Genomic DNA, 24291 nt, shown 5'->3' with positions numbered 1-24291 from the left:
AAGAGCTTGAACAATATATGTAAGTGCTTCCAAACACCATCTTCTGAATGACTGTATGCGTGTGAATGAATGGAATTTAGCCCCACAGTTTTGTGGGTTTCTGATTTATTTATGTTGGCAGTTCCCGTCAAAAAAAGCTTGCAGTGAAACTCTAGTAATACTTCTGTTTATACTGATGATTTTGACAGTGAGGAGCGAATTTAAAAAATGTTGACCCAGTTTACAACCCCTCATAAACTTGTCAAGCAATGAGGCGAACGAGGCGAGATTTCCTTTGTAAAGATGTTATTAGAAAGCAAAGAATGTTTGCTCCTGACAAAATATTTGCCACAATACCTCATCCAAAATAGCCTTGTTTTTCCAGAAAAGAATCCTTCCTGGCTTTGCCCATCGGGTGCTGCTGTTTTCCTGCCATTCTTTAGACTATCACTTGATTCTCTCCTGCCTTCCTGCTTTGAGCCTCAAGAGCCTCTATATTAGTGTGTCCCAGTCAATCAGAACCAAAGAGAGTTTGTATGAAGGGACTATTTGGCAAAGGTACAAAAAATGATAATATAAAAAAAAATTCTCAAATATATTTTTCAATATACAAACTTAAAATAAAATCTAAAACGTGTTAGTAAAATAATGATATTAATTATTTTTACATATATTTAATTATTTTATACCTTTAAAATAAATACATAAACACATAATACACTAAAATATTATTATTTAATTATATTGTTCATTATATTATTAATTATATTATGATAAATACATCATTATTATAAAATATAATATTATTTAATATGAAACATATTAACATTTTATGTTTAATGTGTGCCTTTTTTAGAAGATTAAAGAATGTAGATGACTTCCAGTTTGTTTAGTTGGGGAAATATCCAAAGATTTTAACCATTACTGAAAAGTATATTATGGAGGTTTCATAACAAAACAAAACATTCTTCATAGGCAATAAGTATCTATTATATTCTTTATTTGTTTCTACAGTTGAAAACATGAGGAAAATCTTTCAAGAAATACTAAGGAAATGCATCTAGTCTAAACAATCTGAACACAGGAAGAGTGCTACAGTATGAGGCATTAAAAAATGACAAAAGACAAAAGGTTTAAGAACACACTGAATAGAAATAACAAAGTCAATGTGTCTTTACTGCAATGAAAACAACTCTCTGAGAAAAATCAAACACTAACATCAGTATAGAATCCATACCAGAGGAAATCAAAATGCATGCAGCCTAAATGCAGAGATCATGCTGGATTATTAGAATATTCTTCAGTGTTTGTTACCTTGAATACCACTTCAATTCTTCTCAGAAAATATCTCAAAGAAATACTGCCCATATATTTTCTCCTAAAGCTCTATTAATATTAATTCATATTAATACTCGTATCATATTGCACAGGCCCAAAATTGTAAATTTATTCGAGTGGGTGGGTTGAGGTGGGGGGTAGGGGGTCACAATGCATCATTTTGAAAACATTATGTAGATTGGATGGTCATATCAGAGATTCAGTGCCACCGTAAAAATTATTCCAAATTAGATTTGCACCCATCCTGAATCTCATTAAGCGACCAAGCTTGTGACAGGGTACGTCAAATCTTATAATGCAAGTGTGGCCCTATTTAAAAAAATAAATAAAAATTACACATTTGCTGACATCATAATAAGAAAAAACATGAGACCATGTTTGTTTTTAAGTCTTTGTACCATAAAAAGGTGGTTTATTACAGAATTATGGTGGAATAAAAAAAAATAAATTCAGTAGCACACTGCAAATAATTGAACTGCACCTGAGATCCGTGGCCATTCAAATTAAACAAAACTATAATAATAATAAATGATTGGCTGTCACATTTTATGACGAGGCCGTGAAAATGCATCAGCCTAGTTACATTTTTTTATTGATTTAAATCAAATTTTATACAAGAAACAAATGATCAAATTGCTACTTTCATTACATAAAATACAAATGAGCATAAAGCACAACCATATTTTGTGACTTCATCACTTGCTAATTTAAACTACTTCATAATATAAGACATAAAACAGCTTGGCTGCATTTACAACCAACTTAACACACTGATTCCTGTGTAAATAAATAAATTGTGACTTGTTTGGTATGTACAGTCTTTCTTCCAACTGATTGTAACTAATTTGAGTTTTATTTGACAGAAAAGGAAATTAAAATTGTTAAAACTCATTTGTAACACAATAAAAAGTTAAAAAAAAACTTAAGCTATTTCCTAATATGGTCATCTATGGGTAAATAAACATTAATACACATAAGCATTGACTTCATCTTCAAATGGCCACTGCATCAGACTATAGTTAGTACAAAATATTGAATGCTAAATGCGTCACGCTTTGATTTTGAGCTTCTGTGACATGGGTCCCCAGCTGTGCGGGGTGGTGTGGCGATGGTGCCCTCTGTTGCTAAGAGTGAGGCAGTGCAGGCATGGTTGAGGCAAGAGGGAATGGAGGCAAGTATAAAAGAGGAGAAGGAGAGAGAGAGAGAGAGAGAGAGAGAGAGAGAGATGGAGAGGGAGGAGTTCTACTCATCGCAGCCCAGCAGCTCCATTCGCAGGGTAATTTGTTCATGCCACGCCCACGGCAGGATGCGGACGAATCGTGCGTAGAAGGGGGGCTCGAACACGTTCTTTTTGTGCACGTTGTTGTCGCTGTTGCCAGGGAAAATCTGCAGGTGAAGCAGAAGGAAATAAAGATGGGGTGAGACAAGGACTTGACAGACGGATAGTGGGGGAAAAATCTGAGTGTACACAAGATGTGCGGAAACCATTAAAAGAAAATTCTGTCATTGTCATGTCGTACCGACTTATTTTCATCTGTGGAATGCAAAAATATTTTGAGGAAAGTTTCAAGTTTTTTGTCCATTTAAAAAAAAAACATTACATTTCCTCAAAATATCTTCTTTTATGTTCCACAGAAGAAAGATAGTCATACAGGTTTGGAATGACATGAGGGTGAATAACCTGGCAGAATTCACGGTATTATTGATATAGAAAGTGAAAGTCGTCATATTTGCCAAGTCTGGTAACCCATACTCGGAATTGGTGCTCTGCATTTAACCCATCCAAGTGCACACACACAGCAGTGAACACACACACACCGTGAACACACACCCGGAGCAGTGGGCAGCTATGTATCCAGCATCTGGGGAGTAACTAGGGGTTCAGTGCCTTGCTCAAGGGCACTTCAGCCATGGATGTTGAGGGTGGAAGAGAGCGCTGTTCATTAACTCCCTCCTACCTACACATCAGAATTCACAGATCCTAAAAATAGACAGATGCTGAGCACATTAACATAGTAGAGTTGTTTTATTTTATTAGTTATATGCTATTATAGTATGTATTTATAATTTTAAATAGCTTTAATTTGAATATTTTCAGTTGGTAATTTAAGTAATTTAGTGCTTTTGACATTTGTATTAGTTTTATTATTAAACTAATTTATTTATTCATTTTTACTTTTAGTAATTTTAATACTTCGACTTAAATCTTACCCCCCCCCCCCCAATTTTTCATGAATAATTTATATTTCATTTGAATTTAGCTTTATTTTAATTAACAAAAACTATTTTTAATAGTTTAGGTTAATAACACTGAAAACTGACACTAAAACATACAAACAAACATAATATGAAACATAATATTTAATCAATAATTCAGCCATGAGATGACTTATTATAATTGGTTCATTCGATTCAATGTTTCCAGCCATTCAGATTTACATACTCATCACGGTTTACCTATATAACCAGGACATATTCAAAGAATACCATGTTTGCATGATATGTAGGTCCTCATCTTAGCCCACCTCTTCCCCAGCACCACCTGTCTAGATCTGCTACGGGGGATCTTCCTCTCTCTAGCAGCAGCATGTTTTCTTTTCATTTTATGATCCGAACATTTAGCAGAAGCAAGTCTGCTAAATGCTCAGATCATAAACTTAAAGGGATATTTCACGGGATGCATCAAAACTATCTTAATTTGTGTTCCGAAGAAAAACAGAGGTCTTATACGTTTGGAATGACATGTGTAATTAATAACAGAATTTTCATTTTTGGATGAACTAACCCTTTAAGATCTAGTCTGCCAAAACCAAACCGGTTTACACTAATAAATTGATCCCGAGAGTTGTCTTGACTATAATTATGTTACGCAAGTTTTTCCATCTTATACTATTACTTCAAATGTTTTTTTATCAAAAACAAATTTTAATAGTTTTATTTAATAACAACACTGACAGTTTTGTTTTAGTTTTAGTGGCTGTGATCAGTTAAATTGACGAAGATTTTAAACCCATTTGTGTTCTGAATGAAACCTTTAATGAGCAGGTCAGGATAAAACTTGATTCAAAAGGAACTAGGTAATTAGGGGTCAAATTTGATTTCAATTCAAGTGAGAATCAAAGCATAGTTAAGAACCAACCTTATCTGTTTTTGTCTTGTTGTCTTTGAGTATGGTCCAGTACTTGCCGTCATCACTGTGAGCCACTTTAAAGGCGGACACAAATTGCACATTGCCAAAGTCTTTGGCCCCTTGCGTGATAATCCCTGTGATGCGCTTTGGTCTGAGCAGGTCCACCTAAAAGAAATAAAAAAAAACTGGCATTTAGTTATAATGATCTGTGCTATGACATATTCACTACTGGCCTCCAGATAATTGTGTAATTGTAAGACGTTTGCTGTTTGTAAATGATAGCCCCTCAGGACAGTGCAGATTGAAAATCAGGGCGATCTGAATGCATTCAGCCTCTGAAAGGTCATCCAATGTGTAAATGTGCTAGGATCCCAAAGCAACGATCAAGAATGAGTTCATTTCCTACGCAAACAGAAGGGAAGACACTCAAACTGATCTCAGACAGTATCCAGGCAATACTCCCGCTTAATAAAAAATGACTTTTGTTAAAGTTGGAGTGATTATATATACACTTTTGTTCAAAAGTCTGAGATTAGTCAAATAAAAAATGAATAAAGGACATTTAACTGATCAGAAGTGACAGTAAAGACATTATAATGTTACGAAGGATTTCTAAATTAAATATATGCCACTTTTGTTTCACTTTTTGTAAATGTATCACGATTTCCACAAAAATATAAAGCAGCTGTTTTTAACACTGATATGAATAAATTGAAATGTTCTTGTGGAACATTTAGGATATTAGAATGATTTCTGAAGGATCATGTGATATGTCATGTCAAGGCTGCATCTCATTGCTAGTTTTACTTGATCTTAGCGATGTGTTCGACACCATAGATCATGACATACTCATAGATCGATTACTAAACTATACAGGTATTCAAGGGCAGGCTCTAAGATGTTTTAGATCCTACCTGATTGCTACCATTTTGTTTATTTAAATGGGGAGTCATCTCGTTTATCACCAATAAAATAAGGAGTGCCACAAGGATCCGTCCTAGGTCCCCTTTTATTTTCAATATACATGTTGCCCCTTGGTAATATTATTAGAAAATACGGAATTAGCTTCCACTGTTATGCTGATGATACTCAGCTATATATCTCAACGAGATCAGATTCAACTTCTAAATTATCTAAGCTAACAGAGTGTGTTAAAAACGTACAGGATAGGATGACCAATAATTTTCTTCTATTAAATTTCGATAAGACAGAGATATTAATTATTGGACCAAAAAACTGTACACAGAATCTTGTAGATTACAATTAGCAAGAAAAGCTAGTTGATGCATTCATGACCTCTAGACTGGACTATTGCAATGCACTGGTGGATGTCCTGCTTCTTCAATAAACAAGCTACAGGTAGTCCAAAATGCAGCAGCTAGAGTCCTTACCAGGTCAAGAAAATATGATCATATTACCCCAATTTTACAGTCTCTGCACTGGCTACCCTTTAAGTTCCGTATCAGTTACAAATTATCATTACTTACCTATAAAGGCCCTAAATGGTTTAGCTCCTGCGTACCTAACTAGTCTTCTACCATGTTACAATCCATCCCTAAGGTCACAAAACGCTGGACTTTTGGTAGTTCCTAGGATAGCAAAGTCCACTATAGGAGGTAGAGCTTTTTCACATTTGGCTCCCAAACTCTGGAATAGCCTTCCTGATAATGTTCGGGGCTCAGACACACTCTCTCTGTTTAAATCTAGATTAAAAACGCATCTCTTTCGCCAAGCATTCAAATAATGTATCTCTTAATTTGTGAGTGCAGTTGCATCTGATCAAATGCGCATTTTTATTCTTTAGCTTGGGTTAAACTAATTAATTTTACTTTGTCGGAACAGCAGCTATGCTAATGATGTCTCTATTTGTTTCTATGTTTTGCTAACTAGGATTTACACAAGCTCCAGTCTGGATCCAGAACACCTGAGAAGATATAATGCTGACCCCTCAGAGGACCCCAGATGATGCTAACCCTGAATCAACAAACAGAACTAAATATTAATTATTTGTTAATAGAGAAGATGCGCAAATCCACTTCATTTTCAGCGTTTTTTGGTGCATCTTCTCAGTTAACAACGGCTCTGTGTAGGAACAGCTGCTCTATGTGAAATCACGCACCTGATGGAATTAACCGCTGATTAGAGAACCGGCTTTACTAACGAGATGCGCATTAACGATCGGCCGATCGTGATCGGAGCACCCCTACTAAATATTGCTACAAGTGTGACTGCATCATATAATAATTGCTGTTAATAATGTTCATTGTCTGGCTGACTACGTCTTGTATTCATTTTTCTGAAAAATCCTGTCATACAAGCACAAACTGACAGTCACCACTTATAAGCTACTACTAAATATTGTAGAAACGTAATTCTTTGCTTTGCTTTGTAACGATTTGTATTGTAAAAGGCACTATGAACTTGAATTGAATTGAATAGAATGTGACAGTGAAAACTAGAATAATGATGCTGAAAAATTCAGCTCTGTCTCAACAGAATAAACTACATTTTAAAATATAATCAAATAGAAAATAGTAATTTTAAATTGTAATAATATTCCAAAATGGTTACAAAATGACTACAAAAATCTTTAAAATGCAAATTTATTCAGTTAAAGACTCACTTCAGATGGAACACATGACTCTAAATCGGTCTCTTCACAGGCTTACAAGTTTGTCATCTCACCTGGAGCCACTCGGAGCGGTTATTGGTGGCTGCTGTCCAGGCGTTGATCTTGCCCTGCTTGTCCAGACGAGCGTAATGCGGGTGCCAGGTGAACGACTCGATCCCCCAGGTGCGAAAAGTGCTGGAAGCTGTCAGCTGCCTGTCATCGATCAGCCGTGACTTGATACCTAGCGGCTCGGAGCAACCTGTCGTGTTCAAATACACTGTGAAGTGAGACAACAGAAAGAGGAAGGGGACGGGACAGGAAGTGGCAGAGGGATGGATGGGAAGCGTGTCAGCACAAGCACCACAAACGACATCAGCACTGAGCAAGTTTCATGCAGGTGAGCTCAAGATGCTGTGTGTGACGGGGCGTGTGTGAAGCGCATGCGAGCGAGAGCCGGCGGTGTGTGAAGCGTGCTGTGATGGACAGCCTGAGAGACACAGATGGAACAGTGAATGAAACAATGACATCTGCACCATTTCAGTGATTAGAAATGAGACTTTCATGAAGGGATGCATGATATAACGTACCATATCGACTGATACTGGACTTTTTTTGTTAATTATTAGTATTATAAGTAACTTGCTAATTTTATGTTTTTACATTTAGATGCCCATTTCAATGATGAAAGGTCACTTAAGTTCATCTTTAAAAACAGTCACCATTTAATAACACTGATAAATGTTTAATCTCACAGAGAATATCTATTGTTCATAAGTGTACATTATAATATTGAGATGCCAATTGAGATCATAATTGCACACAGGGGTTTAGTATTATTATTATTATATTAAACTAGCTAGGTTTTTTACAGAATATAATATAAAAACTGGCCAATTACATCATTTAAAATAATATAATATAATCATATTTTAAACAAATATTCAAGAAAAGAATTGATCTTTCTTAAACGCTTGCAGAAAACTAGAACGAAATTTAGCAAGCATATACCACACAGGTTAACCAGTGCTGTTCCTCATCACTATATGCAGCTCAAAACCGTGTCAGATGTCTGAGAGGTTTCTACTCAGAATGTTCAGTTTGGGAAGATGTGACTTTGTTCCTTCAGCCAAACAAGCTGCGGTCCTTAACTTCACCACTAACGAAGACGAGCAGGAAATTGTGATGCTGCTTGGTCACTTTTTCTTCCATAAAACCACAGCATTATAACCATATTCTAGTGGAGTTGTTTTGTCTTTTGGCTTCCATAAATCTATTCTTAAGAATGTATAAACATGCAAGAATATCATTGGGGCTTTACCGTTGAGTTCACAGCCCACCAGCTCCATTCTCAGTGTACAGGCTTTACGGCACACAACAGGAATGATTCGTATGTACTGAGCTATGATTGGAGGATCGAACAAATTAGTCTTTGTCCCATCGTTGTCCACATTACCAACAAAGATCTGGAGAACAGAAATGCATACAATCATTAGTTATTTAAAACTTGTAATATAATTACAGGATTTGAAACATTTGAAACACACACACACACACACACACACATATATATATATATATATATATATATATTTATAAAATCACATTAAAACCAACTTGGAAACATTTTATAATGTCTTATTTTTTTATTTTTTTGACAACTTTTCAAATTATTATATGTATTAATATATGTGTAATAAACACATATACAGTAATCAATTATATAATAAATGTAGCAATATATAATAACTATATTACTACTATGTATCAATTTTATAGTTTTGTCCCAGACCCAAAATTGTTATCTTAAACCATGAAAATCCAATTCTAAAAATACGAATTACGTTTACTTTTAAAATGATGGTGATCCAAACAAACAGTGAAATATAAAAAAGTGTCAATCATTTGACCAGAAGTGCTCACAGTTAAACATACACCCAAAAAGTTCAAACCAAAACAAAAAAAGATTAAATAATAAATAAATAAATAGAGAAAAATGAGTGACTCCTCACCACATCTTTGCTCTGGCCCTCGGGTCTGTACATGGTGTAGGTTCGCCCATCTAAACTGGATGCCACCTTGAAGGCTTTGATGAACTCGGCTGCGCCCATGCGACTGGCACCCTGGGTAATGATGCCAGTGAAACGCATCTTCCTCTGCAGGTTGATCTATCATTAAATAAGTCATTAAATGAGTCATTTTTGGGTCAGCACAAATTATATTTGAACTCCAAATATGTATTTAACCAGTAAACCAAACAGACTTGTTTACCTCGATCCAGGGGTTCTTGTCATGTGTCGCAGAGGTCCAAGCATTGGCGAGTCCCTTGTTATTCAGTCGGGCTAATTCAGGCCCCCAGCGCTGCAGTCCCAGAATGCCATAGTACACAGAAGAGGCAGTAATATGAGATTCGGCGATGCCTCCTCCTTCCATTCCCAGCAGAGAGATGCATCCTGGGAACCAGAGCCAGACATTAGCAGATATTCAAGAGCTCAGGAGGCTTACTGTGCGACAGACAGATGGATAAACAGTGTGATGACCGCATTCACAGGAGAGACGTAGCCACTGTGTGCTGAATGAAGTCACCAAATAAAAAGCCAAATACGTGATGGAAATAAAAGTGAAAACCAGTTTGTGGACATGTGTACTGGCAGTGTCCTACTTACGCAGATTGCAGTGCTTTCCTACATAGGGTGAGGGACATTTACAGGTGAAATCGCCATCAAGATCTCGACAGGTGCCTCCATTCTGACAGGGCTGGCCGGCACAGTCATTCACATCTGTGGGAATCATAAGGTGTCTGTAAAACTCATCAAAACTGGTCTGGACAGGCAAAACAGTTGTCAAAAATAAAGCCATTTTTTTTCTGACCTCTAGATGGCAACAAGCAACTTCTACAATGGTCTGAGGTACATGAAGATCTAATATAAAAATACAATTATTTTCTTCAAAAGCTAAAATGATTTTAAATACATATTTATTCTGCATAATGGTTTCTAAATTAATTTAATAATTAATAATTAATTAATAATTAATTCTAATAATTCATTTGTAACATCCTTTAAAGTCAACATACTAAATTTATTTATGTATCGGCCATAATAAACATATAAACACATTCTTATTGCTTAAAGTTTTTCTGTTCTAAATTCCCTCAACGATTTCATTTACGATACATAAGTCTCTAAATAAAACTCTTTATTAAATAAAATTTTTCTTTTTTACATAAAATTATTCAATTGAAATGTATTTACATTTAATTAAAATCTCTTTATTCAAAGCACAAAAACTCAAAGCATCTCTCATGAATATCACTTAATTATATAACAAAATCAAACCAAGTGGCATTCATTTTATATTTTTAAATGTTCAGATTTTAAATTTCAAAATAATAAAACATTATAAGTAACATTTAGTAATGCATAAATGTAATAACATATGAAATGCAATTAAACATTTTTAATGCAGGCACTAAAGTTTGTCTTATATTCAATATTACTGCAAATAAAAAGTCAAACAAAATAAAAATAAAATGAAAAAGAAAGAACAGAAGTGGGGAAGAGGCAGATGATGTGGTAATATTATATATTTATACTTGTAATTTTTGTTTTGCTACTACTCAATATGAACTACATGTGCACTGAATACATACAATCCCAGCTGTATCATTTGGTTTTGACAGCTACGTGAAGAACTGACCATTATTCATATTCAGATCTTGGAAAATTGCTGTTCCAAGAAATGTTTTCTCATCCAGTTAGAGATGTATCACTCAGTTAAATACAATAATGTTTGTCCAAATTAAAGCCAGAAATACTAGTCAAAGTTTTCTAATAACAGTGGTTACGATGGCAACCCAGAATTGAGGGCACATATAAGGAACCCACATATGACCCCGCACGACTGGATCTTTACAGTCGTTCATTAAGAGGATATAGGAGGCTGAGGCAGACCTGCTGAAGTTTCTAATCCACTTATGAGCAACAGTGTCACGTCAGATCACCAACATGCTTCAATCACAAGTGTGTCAGAATTATTAAAAGGTCAACATGATGACGCAGAGAAAGGGTGTATATTGGCCCTCATGTGCCTGAAGGGCATTTTATGTTGTGGGGAAAAAATTTTAATTAAACAGAGAAAAAAAAAAGACAAAGAATCTGCAAATGAACATTCCAGCAAAACTGAAGGAAATCAGTGGGATTATCTGGTGTGTGCAGATGGAGCGTGACTGGGTGTGACCGGTCACAGTGGTCCAGTGCCAACGCAGTGCTCAGTCATACTGAAACACTTCCAAACCTCCAGAGGTCAGCGAGCAGTACTTCCCAGTTCCCCATAAGTGTTAAGAGCGGTCACTTTGTGCTGGACTGACATAAAATGACTGCTGGTGAATCGGAGCTTCAAGATGCATTTTTTGCTTATTCCATGTATCCTCTATATTCATAAGAAAGAGTAGCACACTGATTTTCTTTGGCCCTCTAGTGCACAACACAATGAAATCTCCACAATACAACGGAAACAAGTCACAACACCATGGTCACAAGCCACAAAACAACGGAAACAAGTCAAAACACAACGGAAACAAGCCACAACATAACGGAAACGAGCCACAACATAATGGAAACGAGCCACAAAACAACAGAAAACGAGCCACGACACAACGGAAACAAGTCACAAAACAATGGAAACAAGTCACAACAACATCATGGTCACAAGCCACAACATAACGGAAACATGTCATAAAACAATGGAAAAAAGCCACGACACAACGGAAACAAAACAAGAGAAACAAGCTACAACCGAATGGAAGCAAGCCACAACACAACGCAAACAAGTCACAACATCATGGACACAAGCTGCAACACAGCAAAATTAGCACAAAACAACCAAATTAGCAAAACACAATGAAATTAACAACACAATGGTAACAAGCTGCAACATGACAAGATTAGCACAATACAATTAAACCGGTCCTGTGTTATGGTGATTTTATTGCTAGGCCATCGTACTAAATAGTTCCCGAAAGTTTGTCAGCGATCCAAATGCAAACTGCTAATGTTAACACTCTCAACTGTAGAATGGGTTAAATGGGTCATATGCTGCAATTTCAAGTTGTCCTTTCTCTTTGGAGTGTTACAAGGTGTTCGTGAATCGATAAGATCCCTAACGTTTCAAAGACTAAAGTCTCAAACCCAAAGAGATATTCTTTATAAAGGTTAAGACTCATCCACACCCTCCTACAACACCTTGTTTAAACATGGCCCCACGTCTAAGTCACGGTTTTTTTTTTTTAAAGATTTGCATAACATCGCCCAAATGTTCACGCAAATAAACGCAGCGTAACTTTTATTCTTGATGTAGCATTGTTGCTGCTGCCACCACCACCATTTGTGTTTCATTATAAAATGCAAAACTGCTTTGTTAGGCCTTCCAAAAGAGGACACAACTTGAAATCAGTAGTTATGTTGTATTTAAAACACTGTTCCAGAACAGTTCAAATCCAAATATTCAGATGTGTGTTTCCCGAACCTGGGCGAGTAGCCAGCAGGTTACACTGACTCACAGTAAGTAGGTTTTCATATGTAAAGGATTTGCCACTGATGATTCAAACATGTTTTTAGAAGTGAAGAGTAGCACTTGATGCAAAACTCATAAGTAATTTTAATCAGTAATTATGTCCCCACCGTATGCAACAATTGGCTCGTTTGTAATGGGTTTTAATGGTTTTGTCTTGTCATGCAGGGCACAGACATGTACTTATAATGTAGGGGACTTATAATGTACTTTTAGGTAAAACTTCAGAAATTATTACAAAGTGCACTTTTTAGAAGTGGATTTAAGTGTGTCATGAAAGTAGCTACACTCTCTTTAAGTCCATTTCAATGGTTTTATTTCATTAATATTATATTATCTGCAATTACATCTTACAAAAAGAACATGCTTTTAGGATTACACTTCAAATGCACATTCAATACAATAAAGCACACTTCTTTTTCACAAGGGCTTGACATTTCAAGTTCCCACTTCAAGCATGGCAATTTAGAATAAAACTGTAAAATGCTAGCGGATATTCCTAATGTTAATGCAAGAAGCGGATCATTGCTGCCCACCGAGAAGCAATTCAACACAGTAGTGCATTCTGTTATTCTGAGAACATCAATATCTAGCTACATAATGTGAAATGCAATCTTATGTCAGTTGCAACATCATCCAAATCAATAAAATGCAAGGTAGGAGGTCTCCACTTCCACATGTGACAGTGAAACTGGGGCATCCAAGAGAAAAAAACTGAAGCAAGCTGGGAAGGAACAAAAGAAAGCATTTATGATGACATTTTATGCTTTTTCTTTAGTCTTATTATCTGTTTGTGAAGATGGCTGCACCATACATGTATTTTTTCCATGTCTACTTGTTGTATAATCTATAATCTTTATTCGCTTGTCACTAAACAAGTAAAAACTAGTAAACTAAATGCTATTTGGTTGCTTTCTGTGTTAGTTATACTGTCTCTTCCTGTCTAATCAGGCGATCCTTGACCAAAATAAGGTCTAATTTGGACTTTTGCTAAATTATCTTTCTAAAGAAGTTGATCTGAAAAGAGATATGTTAACACAGTCATGGAAATTAGACAACAAAAACATTAATAAGATGATGATTTAGTCAATAAATTCTATGCTTTTTGTCATTTTATTATTTTATTTTATTTGCCATGATCTATGGACCATATTGTTACAGCTAACTACGTTTATTAATATTTAAATAGTTATCCTTAATTTTAAAAACTTAAAATAAAATAAATATAAATATTTACGCTAAAAAAGTAATATTAAAAGTAAATAAAAAACATATTAAAACCCTAATATAATATAACCAAAATAATTAATTATATTTACTACATTTAAACAAACTAAAATGAAAACTGAAAATCAGTCGAGTCTGAGAAATGCTTTGTGCTTAAGCCCTAACCAGCCATTAAAATCCCTTGACCGCAATGCAGAGAAAGATTAGTGAGGAAAAAAAAACAGAAAAATAACACCAATACAGCAATTAGAAGTGAGAAATTTGAGTGAGAAAACTAGCTCTTATTAACTGGAAAATAGGGAAATTACACCGTAGTGGCAGAAAGGCAGCACCAATTTAGCTAGCAAGCTTTAGATGCAGGAATCAAGCGCTTCGTTAACTCTTTGACTTGCTTGCAGACACACAAGAGAGGCACTGATTCTGCATTTAAACCTTTCAGCAGGTTTCTATTTCAATCAGCTCAGCTAATGTGACCAGTGCTCCACTGCGTAAAAGCTTTTTGACACAGATTTCACGGCCTCTTGCGGGGCTTTCAGACCAATTTCATGCTGTCAGTGAAACATTTCTGCCAGCTGAGAGCCGAGGATGTGTGCGGACTTCATTTACTTTGCCTCCTCCACTTGCATTTTACCCCAGCAACAGGGCTAGTGTGCGACAGCGTGGGTGTGCTACGCTACAATCATATTTTAATTTGTGCTGCCACTATGTTTGACACTAAACTCCACAATCTTTGCCGTCATCCGAGCTTGATTTAGACGTCTCTCTGAGCGATTAAGAAGCTTCTAAACAGTCAATTCAATGTCATTTCCGTTCTTATCTAGCCACATTCCCAGCCACACTGAAGATGAGCCCCCGCATGTTTAACTAAACCCAGTCTAAACATCATAACCCTTTTATCAAGCGCGGGAAAGCTGGCTCTGAAGCCATAATGTCCACCGTAATCAGAGAGTACGTGAGTCTCTGTGGTGAACTAAACAATCAATGCTGTCTCAAATTTATAGCATGGAAAAGCAACGTTCAATTATGGAGGGATTTCAGGCTTTTCATTGGCCAAATTCTGGTCAATCAAATTATATTATATAAATATTAAATTTTTTTACGTTTTAAGCCCAGACATTGGACATTGTGCTTATTGTCTAACTAGGTTTTGAAAGACATAAAGTGAAGTGGGTGACCAATCACATGTGATTTATCTTAACTGTGGAACTATGTGAGGGGCGACACAGTCATGGCTTGGCTGTTTGTTGTGGTGTTTTGTGCTGAGGGCTGCAGGTCTGTTCGCCCCTCAGCCAACAGCCGACGACAGCAGAGACTAGAGTGGTTCTCTGCTGTCTTAAGAGTTGCATCTGTTAATATAGCGGAGATTTGACCATCTGTCCTCATTACATCCAGAGAGCTCCTGGAATTGACGTAGACCATGGTACTTGGTGAAATAATTAGTCATGCATTTCTGAAGAGAACAGCTGCATGTGATATGTTGAAAAAAAAAAAAAACGCTTTCTGCAATACAGTATCTAATTTATCCTTGCATGGGAACTATGGCCAGACACAATTCATAAGACATATAAAAGCTAAAGAAATCTTGTATGAACATATAAAATGTGTCAGCCAGCATGCAACATGCAAATTCTCTATGCTGACCAACAGAAAACTGCTTTCAGTAATGTGAACACATTATCAACAGCTAAATCTGACTGAACCCAGACGATTTAGGCAGTTTAGAACTACAATTGGCCATCTGGGTTCGGTTCTGTGAGAGTTAATTACCATTTGGATGCAGATGTGATCTCCATCCTAATGTAAATTTGATTTCACAGCAATTGAGTTTTCTGATAAGCACTTATATGTTTGGCATGAAACAGATCCTACGGTTTGGATAAAAGCGACTCACTGTTCTGGCAGTGGATTCCATCGAAGCCTATTTGACACTTGCAGATATATTCACTGAAGACGTCTCCTCTTCGGGAGTTGGTGATGATTTCACAGAGGCCATCGTTTTTACAGGGGTTAGGTTTGCAGGGCCCTGAGAACAAAGGTCATGCGAGAAATGATAAACCATACATGCATACAAGCATCCTTTGCACACATGTTCACATATATCTACATAAATAACTGATAAGACTGTTACCGAAATCAGTCTCGTTGCAGATGTGTCCGGTGAATCCTTCAGCACAAATGCATTTAAAGGCATCTTTTCCATCTTCGGTCACACATGTTCCTCCGTTCAAGCATACATTTACTTCACAGCTGTCAGCTGAGAAAAGACAAAGAAAGTGGATTTGACATTAAATCCATTATTGATATAACTTTCAACAAAACTCAGAGGGGCTCATTCATTAAGCATGAACAGAATCTCTTTTTTAATACACTTATATAAATTGTTACATTCAAATCCAAGCAACATGAATTTACGAAGGATTACAGAGAAATTATTATACTTGTGTTTCATGAATAATGCTCATTTGGGGTTAATTCAGTGCCATCAGCAGTATTTTCTGATTCTAGAATTCTGTTTCTTTTAAAAAGGGAAGTGAAAAAGACAATGGGGTCACGGTTTGGTCATGTTTTTATTAGGGTTGGACAAAGTGGACATGACCCAAACTGCTGACGAGGCCGCAGCATTACAAATCCTTCTAGAAGTTTCTCTGCTGTCCTGTGGTCTACATAAAAATTGTTTGTGAAGGTCAGGAAGTGTTTACGTGGGACAGCAATGGACTGAGGAAAAAAGTACGAAAATTTAGCAGAATAAAAATAACAATAATAAAAAAGAAAATGCAAATTAATGTAGAATAAATTGAGTATTATCCTAAAGGATCAAATGTAAGTAATAATAATAATAATAAAAATAAATAAATTAAAAAGAGAAGGAAAAATAAGCAATATATGGATTTGGAACTACATAAGGGGGAGCAAACAAAATGGCAGAATTTTTTTTTTGCTACATTAAGCTAAAGAAACTGCACCGCTTACATTTTACGGATATGCTGAAATGGAAACCAAAAACCAAAAATATCCCACTTCAGTTTGTGGGGCTGTTACTATCTTTAACTGATAATTTTAGCCTAACACATATAGGCCTTGAATTTGTGGAGTTGTAACTCTTCACAATCTGTGCTGGCTTCACACAACTCTGTGTAAATGACACATCCGTGAGAGACTTCCTGCGCATCGTTGTGTCCTCCCCTGGCGCCAATCCAAAATACCACAACGGAGACACTCAGCAGAGTTTATTCTAGGTGAGCGGCACTCCAAATGATAATTAGCCCGTGTTCCATGCAGCTCCACTGCAGGTTTCAACTGTGTGAACTTGTTTTCGCGCCAAGACATCATTTGGCGAAAAATCTCTTCTAATTGTGACAAAAGGCAACGGCCTTCACGCTCAGGGCTGAAGCTTCTGGGATAACGATAAAGCCCCGGCCTGCATAAACAGAAACCTTCTTATCCAAACGATTGCAATGTTTATCTTTGGAATGGAATGCATCCTTCTTTTCACGCTATACCAGAAGGCTCAAAGCACAATTCCCTTTAATCTTCAAGGAAACTAATTTCAGTTTTTGGGGAAAAAAATAAATAAAATAAAAATTCCCTTGGAACTGCTTTTTATATAACACGCCAGGAACAAAACGTTTAGCAAGTCAGATCAACCCATCCATCACAGATTAGCACAGAACACTCCATGGGGAACAGAAACTGTATGTGGATAGCCTGAAGGATTCAAAGTCAACAAGCTTTTCTTGCTGAACAGTTATGACAAAACTGACAAGAAATTGAGAACTGAAAGTAATTCATTGCAGCTTAATAACTCACTGCTAGTCAAAATTCTGCTTTTGTTTCCATAGAAATGTAACTGAACAGAAACTGTTGCTGTCCATCTGCGTGCAATGTCTTTCCACTTTTTTGAGGTGCTGACATGGGCATGTGTTTGTGGGCAAACTCTTGTATCCAACAGGATAAATTACCCAAAAAATTCCATAATTTAACCCATCCTCATTTACCCACTTTCCAAACAATGAAAATGAAAGTTAATGAAGCTCAAATAAATGAATAAATGTATAAATAAATAAAGTAAAAAATGTGATTGGTAAATGCTCTTCTGAAATTCAATTTGCAAAACAATCATTAAAGTTATTTGTTTTATTTCAATTATTATCATTTTTAATAATAATAGCACTGTCAATCAATTAATCGCAATAATATAATATATATATATATATATATATATATATATATATATATATATAGATAGATAGATAGATAGATATACACAGATATATAAAAAATATACACACACACACGCAATATTTAAGAAAAATGTTGTTTATATTTTAAATACATGTATAATATAAACTATATATGAATATAAATATATACATATGTAAATACATAAAATATTTTAGAAATATATACTGCATTGTGTGTATTTATATATACATAATAAATGTACACAGTACACACATTATTTAAAAAAAATATTTTGGATATGATTATATCTCGATTAATCATTTTACAGCACTAAATATTTATAATAATAATAATAATAAAATTGTTTGCAACATTTAAAAGGAATTGAAAAGGAATTGCATTTAAAAACTTATTTTTATTTATTTAAAATGTATTGCATTCACTTCCTTTTAAACACGAATGACATTGTTTTAAATGTGTATTTATGCGTCAAAATAAGTTATTTAGTTTTATTGTTATATTTAACTACATTTAAAAAAAAAATTATTTTAACCATTTTTAATGTCTTTTAATTTGGCAGTATAAAAGTAATTTATCAATTGATGTTTTTATGTTTAAATTATTTTATTTAGCATTTATTTATTGTTTTAATAACACTAGTAGTTCTCTAGCCATCATTCACTTTCATTTTATAGAAATGAGTGGCATAATTATCAGAAACTTCTTTTGGGAAGAAATAAATAGGCCTACAGGTTTTGAATCACAAGAGTTGGAGTAATGTTTTGGGTAAACCATTGGTATAACTATACTTGAGATTATATTTATGAAAACTAATCCGGGTGGATAATATTTCATGTCAAGGATTCCACTTCATGATGTATTACCTAACATTTACTAGCTATTCTTAACCTAGTTTAACTTTTGTAGAACTCAATGTTAGCCTAATACTTTCAGGAAGGCCGTTAGACAGAACTGAACACATCAGCTGAACGTAAAGCTGCTTGATGAAGTGAAACATTTGATCAGCGTCTCATCAGCTGAGCTGGCCTTTTGATCAGCAAAAGCTCTGAAATGGGAGTGAGAGCAGATTATTCCCACAGGCTTTCGGATAGATGGCTTTACACACTATAGTATATCACATGGTCTTATTCCGGAGTTAAACGTGTAGAGGCAGGCAACTGTGGGAGTGTTCGCTGCTCTCTCACAAATGAGGCACGCAAACAGGGACAAAGAAAGCAGAAATGAAGTTTGGCCAGACAACTGTGACCCTGAAAAAACAAGCGGCCATGAGTAATAACCAACGTGCAACTGACCCAATCCCAGTATGGTCAAAACAATCTTACTGTGACTGCACTGATATTAAAAATGTGCAGCCTTAAAGGGATACACCTAAAAATACGAATTTTGGAATAACAGTTGAACCAATTGCAATTTGGTTATACTAGTGGCACAAAAATGACAAACTTCAGCTTTAAATTTGAAAGTAAACAGTCCAATAACAAACACATTTGATGTGCTACTATTATGGTTTGCCAGAAAAATACTACATTTTTTAACTTAAAAAACCAAAATGAACCGTTTGCAGCTGAAAATAACAGAACAGCTCAAAACCATAAAACCACTCGCTCCTTCATTTCATATATCTGGAACGACACTTGAGTCATTTCAGAAAGAAGCATGACCTGATCTGCAATCGTATGAGTACAATCATTATATAATAACTAATAACGCTTAAAAAGTAGGGAAGGGCTTTAGAAATGAGTCATCAGCATGAGGAGTCATTCAGCTAAAATCTGCTGAGCGGATCACGCACACTTGGCCAACAAAAGAACCCTTGACTGTAGTATTAAGAACAGGTGCAAAACAAAAACAACAGACTGGAGGACAACCAAAACACTGCACATGTTCATGTGAGAGCACGCAAATGCAACAAAACACCTACACACTGAATCCCAGTTTGATTCTAGGGGATTCAAGAAAAGAAAGAGATGCAGTGCACTCAGTGTTTATAGGCTAAAGACGTTTATAGGATTGATAATGGTAATTTAGTGACATTGTAAGGTCTTAAAATGGTCATATATTCAAATCATGGAGCTGGATTTTAAATTCAAAAATTTTTTTTACGTTTATAAAATAAAATACTGTAACATTCACAACTCAAAAACATCCTTCCAATAAAAAAAAAATGCATTTATAGAAGATATGCTGCCAATATTTATTTTCATATTATTGCTGATAACCTATGTACGGACAATGTTCTAAATTTCTATGTCTAAATATAATATTTAGAAATGGTTTAAAATAATACAGGTGTTTCACAAAGAAAATCACAACCTTAAAACTTACAGGATGAAAAAAAGTTTTATGAGAGAGATTTTGAGATATGCACATTAAGTGTTATTACATCATTACTGGCAATAGTTTTAAAGATTATTTGAGGGTTAGATGATGGGACGGATAATCGAAATGTTAAAAAAAGAGAAAATTAATATTCACAATATAATAAGTCAATCAAACATAAAAAGGAGCTCATTTTGACCAGTAGTACTGTCAATCAATTAATCGCGATTAATCGCATCCAAAATAAAAGTTTTTGTTTACAAAATATATGAATGTGTACGGTGTTTGTTTATTAAAATATATATAAATACACACACATTCAGTATATATTTTGAAAATATTTACATGTATATACAATTATATGTATTTATTATTACATTTTATATAAATATTTAATACACAAACATAACATTTTCTTAAATGTACACACATGCATTGGTATTTATAAATACATAATAAATATGCACAGTACACACTCATACTCATATATTATGTAAACAAAAACTTTTAATTTGGATGCGATTAATCGCGGGTAATGTAACAGAACCTTTTAAGTTGTTAAAAATAGGTGATCTGTGTCTAGGTGCCGATTTGCGTTACTACCCCTGTATATATTTAGACTCCTAAAGTCTTAGCTCAAGACTACCATGAAATTACTTTAAGGCTTATTGCCTCACACTTTATGCTAAAGGTGTCCTGGATTTGTTACTCCACATTACTGCTGGTGTGAATATGCATGTGTGTAGGTGTGTGTTAATGCACAGTGTGTTTTCTCAGCTATGCGGTCATTCGCACATCATTTAAGATGCCTTCATACGGCCCTGGAGAACTCGGTGTTCCAAACCTCACATTCCTACGTCACTGAAACCCATGTTAAATCTCCCAGAACAGCTCAATACACTGAGCCGCTTGGCTTGCACCTCTTAATGACAAACAAATGATCCATAAAGATATGGTCTGCACATAAGAAACATACTGTTCTTTGACCAATAAACTGCTTTTTTAAAGTAAACTGTCAGTGAGCTTGCATCTTCAGGTGAGATTTCTGTAAACTAAAGGGATTTCTCTAGAACACCAAAGCCATCTGTTCTTATAAATAACCCACAAAGACTAAAAATACACTCTGATGTACAGAGAAAACAGCCATTCTCTAAGGCAACGCAAATATGCTTATAATTAATCTTAGTTGGAAATTCAACAATGCACAGCATACATTTTGGCATTCACACAGATTCAAAATTGACATAAATCCAGTGCAGCGCATTTGTTCAAAAACTGGTGAAGAAAGTTTTCTGACAAGTGTTGGGTTATGCAATTTTAAAAATTCAATACAGCAGATTGGAAAATGGAGCATGAGACCAAGATGGAGCGATATGAGAAATGCCATGTTGCTCTGCCTATGAATGAAACATTGATTAGGGCTTATTGAAAATTAATCACAGGAGAAACAGTCTCATTGGACCGCTATTAGGAGTGGAGTCAGGACAAATGAGCCCATCCCCGGAGGGGAAGACCCTGCTGCCAGATGGCACGGGCCACGCGACAGCTTTTGAACGGCTCGCAAACACATTCTTGCAGAAGCAAGCAAGTGAAAAGCGGGAGGCTGTGTAGTCACTATAATTAGTGTACTCTACATCAGCTGATCTGAGAGGCCTGGGTCATGTTGATAAAAGTCTGCATTTGCTGAATTTAAGCAGTTTTTGCTAGATTTTGATGGATGAGAACTGAGCTTAGATCAGCTTGAGGGTACAGCTTCTATCCAAAGCTGTTTACCTTCTCAATCCGATAAGTGAGACAAACAATTCTCAACTTTTAAAGGGAAAGTTCACTCAAAAATGAAATCATCCTCAAGCTGTTCCAGACCTGTATGATTTTCTTTCTTTTGAGGCCATAATATAGACTTAGGTGAGGAACAGACTGATATCAAAATCATTATTTATTGAACATTTTCTTTGTTGATCTCATCCGGATTCCATGCCTTGTGAACTGCTACTATAGATCCCTTTGTACTAATGATGGGTGGCACCAGATTACTTATTTTGTTGAAGCTATATGGTTATAGAAGAGTTGGAATATATTATGGTGCTCTTTGTCCTGCATGGTCACCATTCACTCAGCTGTTAAACATCTGCTTTTAAGCTCCACGGAAGAAAAATTAAATAAATCACACAGGTGTTGGATAGCCATGAAGATAAGTGAATGATGTGCAAAATTCACTTTTCTAATCTATTTGTTTAACATCACAGAGCGCCAATTTCATGTGAATGAACAAGATCAAGGAGGCGACAACTGTACCATTTGAAAACTTCAGAGAAAATCCTTTATATGGAAAAGAGGATGAATTTTCCTAAAGTTTGCGCAAACCTGTCCTGCTGCACTGGTCGTTAGTGGCAGGAAGTGCCCGGGCCTCATTGGGCTCCGCTGCATATTAAAAAGTGGCCACATTCATTGGAAGTGACTCAGTGATTTGGTCACTTGAGCCACACCTACAGACTGGAGCCAGATCATGGCCTGAGGCTCAACGGCAGATGGGGAAGTGTGTTCTTAAACAAGTAACAACATCCGTGGAGGCTAAAATGAGTAATAGGGCCAATTGAATAATGAATACTGAAATCCAGACATTAAAAACAACACTTGGAAGTACAACAAATTTAATATCGCTCTTTGTTTGTTCAGAGTATATAGAGGAAATTCATTTATATATGCTGTCAAAAAAATCTTAACATACATTAGTAGCAAAGGCATGAAATTGGTGCTCAAATGGTCTTCCTCATCTGACCATGCAGCTATAAAAGTCTGTCCAAGCCTGTAGGTCACTGGTAATGGATTGAAATCAGGACATGATGTTTTGTATAGACAACAAAAGGATAAAATAGAGAGCCCAAGGAGTTAAACGCAAGTACAGACAAAAATAATATACATTTTCATCTAAAAGAGACATCAACTAGATGACCAAAGGGACTTTTCATGAAGCCGCCAAGATTTGTTTACAAGACGACACTGAGAATGGACACTAAACATCATTCATTCATTACTAAATTTAGCAAAGTAAAAACACAAGCTATATTATACATACAAAAAAGTATTAAGAAAAGAAGCTGTTTGATCTCTTGACATTTAAAACATTTAGCATCAAAATAATGAGGACCGTAGACTTTGACTTGCTTTGTTTATTACTGTAATTTGCCATGCTGTTTCTATAGCGCTCAACGCACAGACGAAAACAAAAACACTTACCGCTCGCAGTGGAGACTGAAACAGCAAGAATACAAGCCGCAAAAAGTGGGAAACTAACAAACAAGCTTGAGAAAGTTCTCATGTTGGCGAACCGTAGTTATTCGGTGAACTTCTCGTCGGTCTCAGGAGTCGCTCGGTGTGAATCCGCTCGCCGTTATGACTACAGGCAAGATTTGAGGCGAGTGAGGGACAGTATGTGCGCTCCCACGTGTATCTCTGCTCTCAACCAATTACATCCTGTTTTTAAAATATGGCCCCGCCCCCAGGGTAGTCATTAGTGCGAATAACAGTGCACTGCTTGATTGACTTGATACAGTAAACAAAACAGCTCGGTTTACAGAAGGAGAAAACATTTGGTGGTTTCAGGCATGTGTTATGTTTTGCAAAAATTGAAAATATTTAATTATGTCGTTTCAAACCTGCATAACTTTCTTTATACCGTGAAATACAAAAACCTACGAACCAACAGAGAACTTTTCCAAAACCTTATTTTTTTCAGTTCCCAAAACCAAAGGGGAACAAATAAGCAACCTTATGGGAACGTTCTGTGTTTGGTAGTGTTAGTCACCATTCCTATATCTTTAATTAAAGTGAATGAGGCTGTTTTTCTGATCCACTGTAGCCTATAAATAACAAAAGTGGGGTGAATAAATTATGATAGAATCTTTAGAATCTCTTT

At 35.7% G+C, this 24291-nt stretch overlaps 1 protein-coding gene across 2 annotated transcripts; it reads right to left on the bottom strand.

Moving 5' to 3' along the window:
* Positions 1-962: 962 nt before the first annotated feature.
* mfge8b (milk fat globule EGF and factor V/VIII domain containing b) lies at positions 963-23809 on the bottom strand. Of its 2 annotated transcripts, none has more exons than XM_026202536.1 (10): positions 23613-23809; positions 15982-16107; positions 15745-15876; positions 9722-9835; positions 9327-9508; positions 9068-9223; positions 8377-8521; positions 7133-7335; positions 4457-4612; positions 963-2703 (listed from the first exon to the last, which is right to left on the bottom strand). In XM_026202536.1, exons 1-10 carry the CDS (start codon positions 23692-23694, stop codon positions 2560-2562), a joined length of 1440 nt encoding a protein of 479 aa, XP_026058321.1. In that variant the 5' UTR covers positions 23695-23809; the 3' UTR covers positions 963-2559. The 2 variants fall into 2 exon arrangements, with proteins under 2 accessions (XP_026058321.1, XP_026058322.1); XM_026202537.1 differs by having other exon boundaries at positions 7133-7317.
* Between the last annotated feature and the right edge of the window lie 482 nt (positions 23810-24291).

Source organism: Carassius auratus, chromosome 25, assembly GCF_003368295.1.
Source record: "Carassius auratus strain Wakin chromosome 25, ASM336829v1, whole genome shotgun sequence".
Taxonomy (NCBI): Eukaryota; Metazoa; Chordata; class Actinopteri; order Cypriniformes; family Cyprinidae; genus Carassius; species Carassius auratus.
Note: the sequence above shows the minus strand (reverse complement) of the source record. Positions and strands in the feature narration are given on the sequence as shown.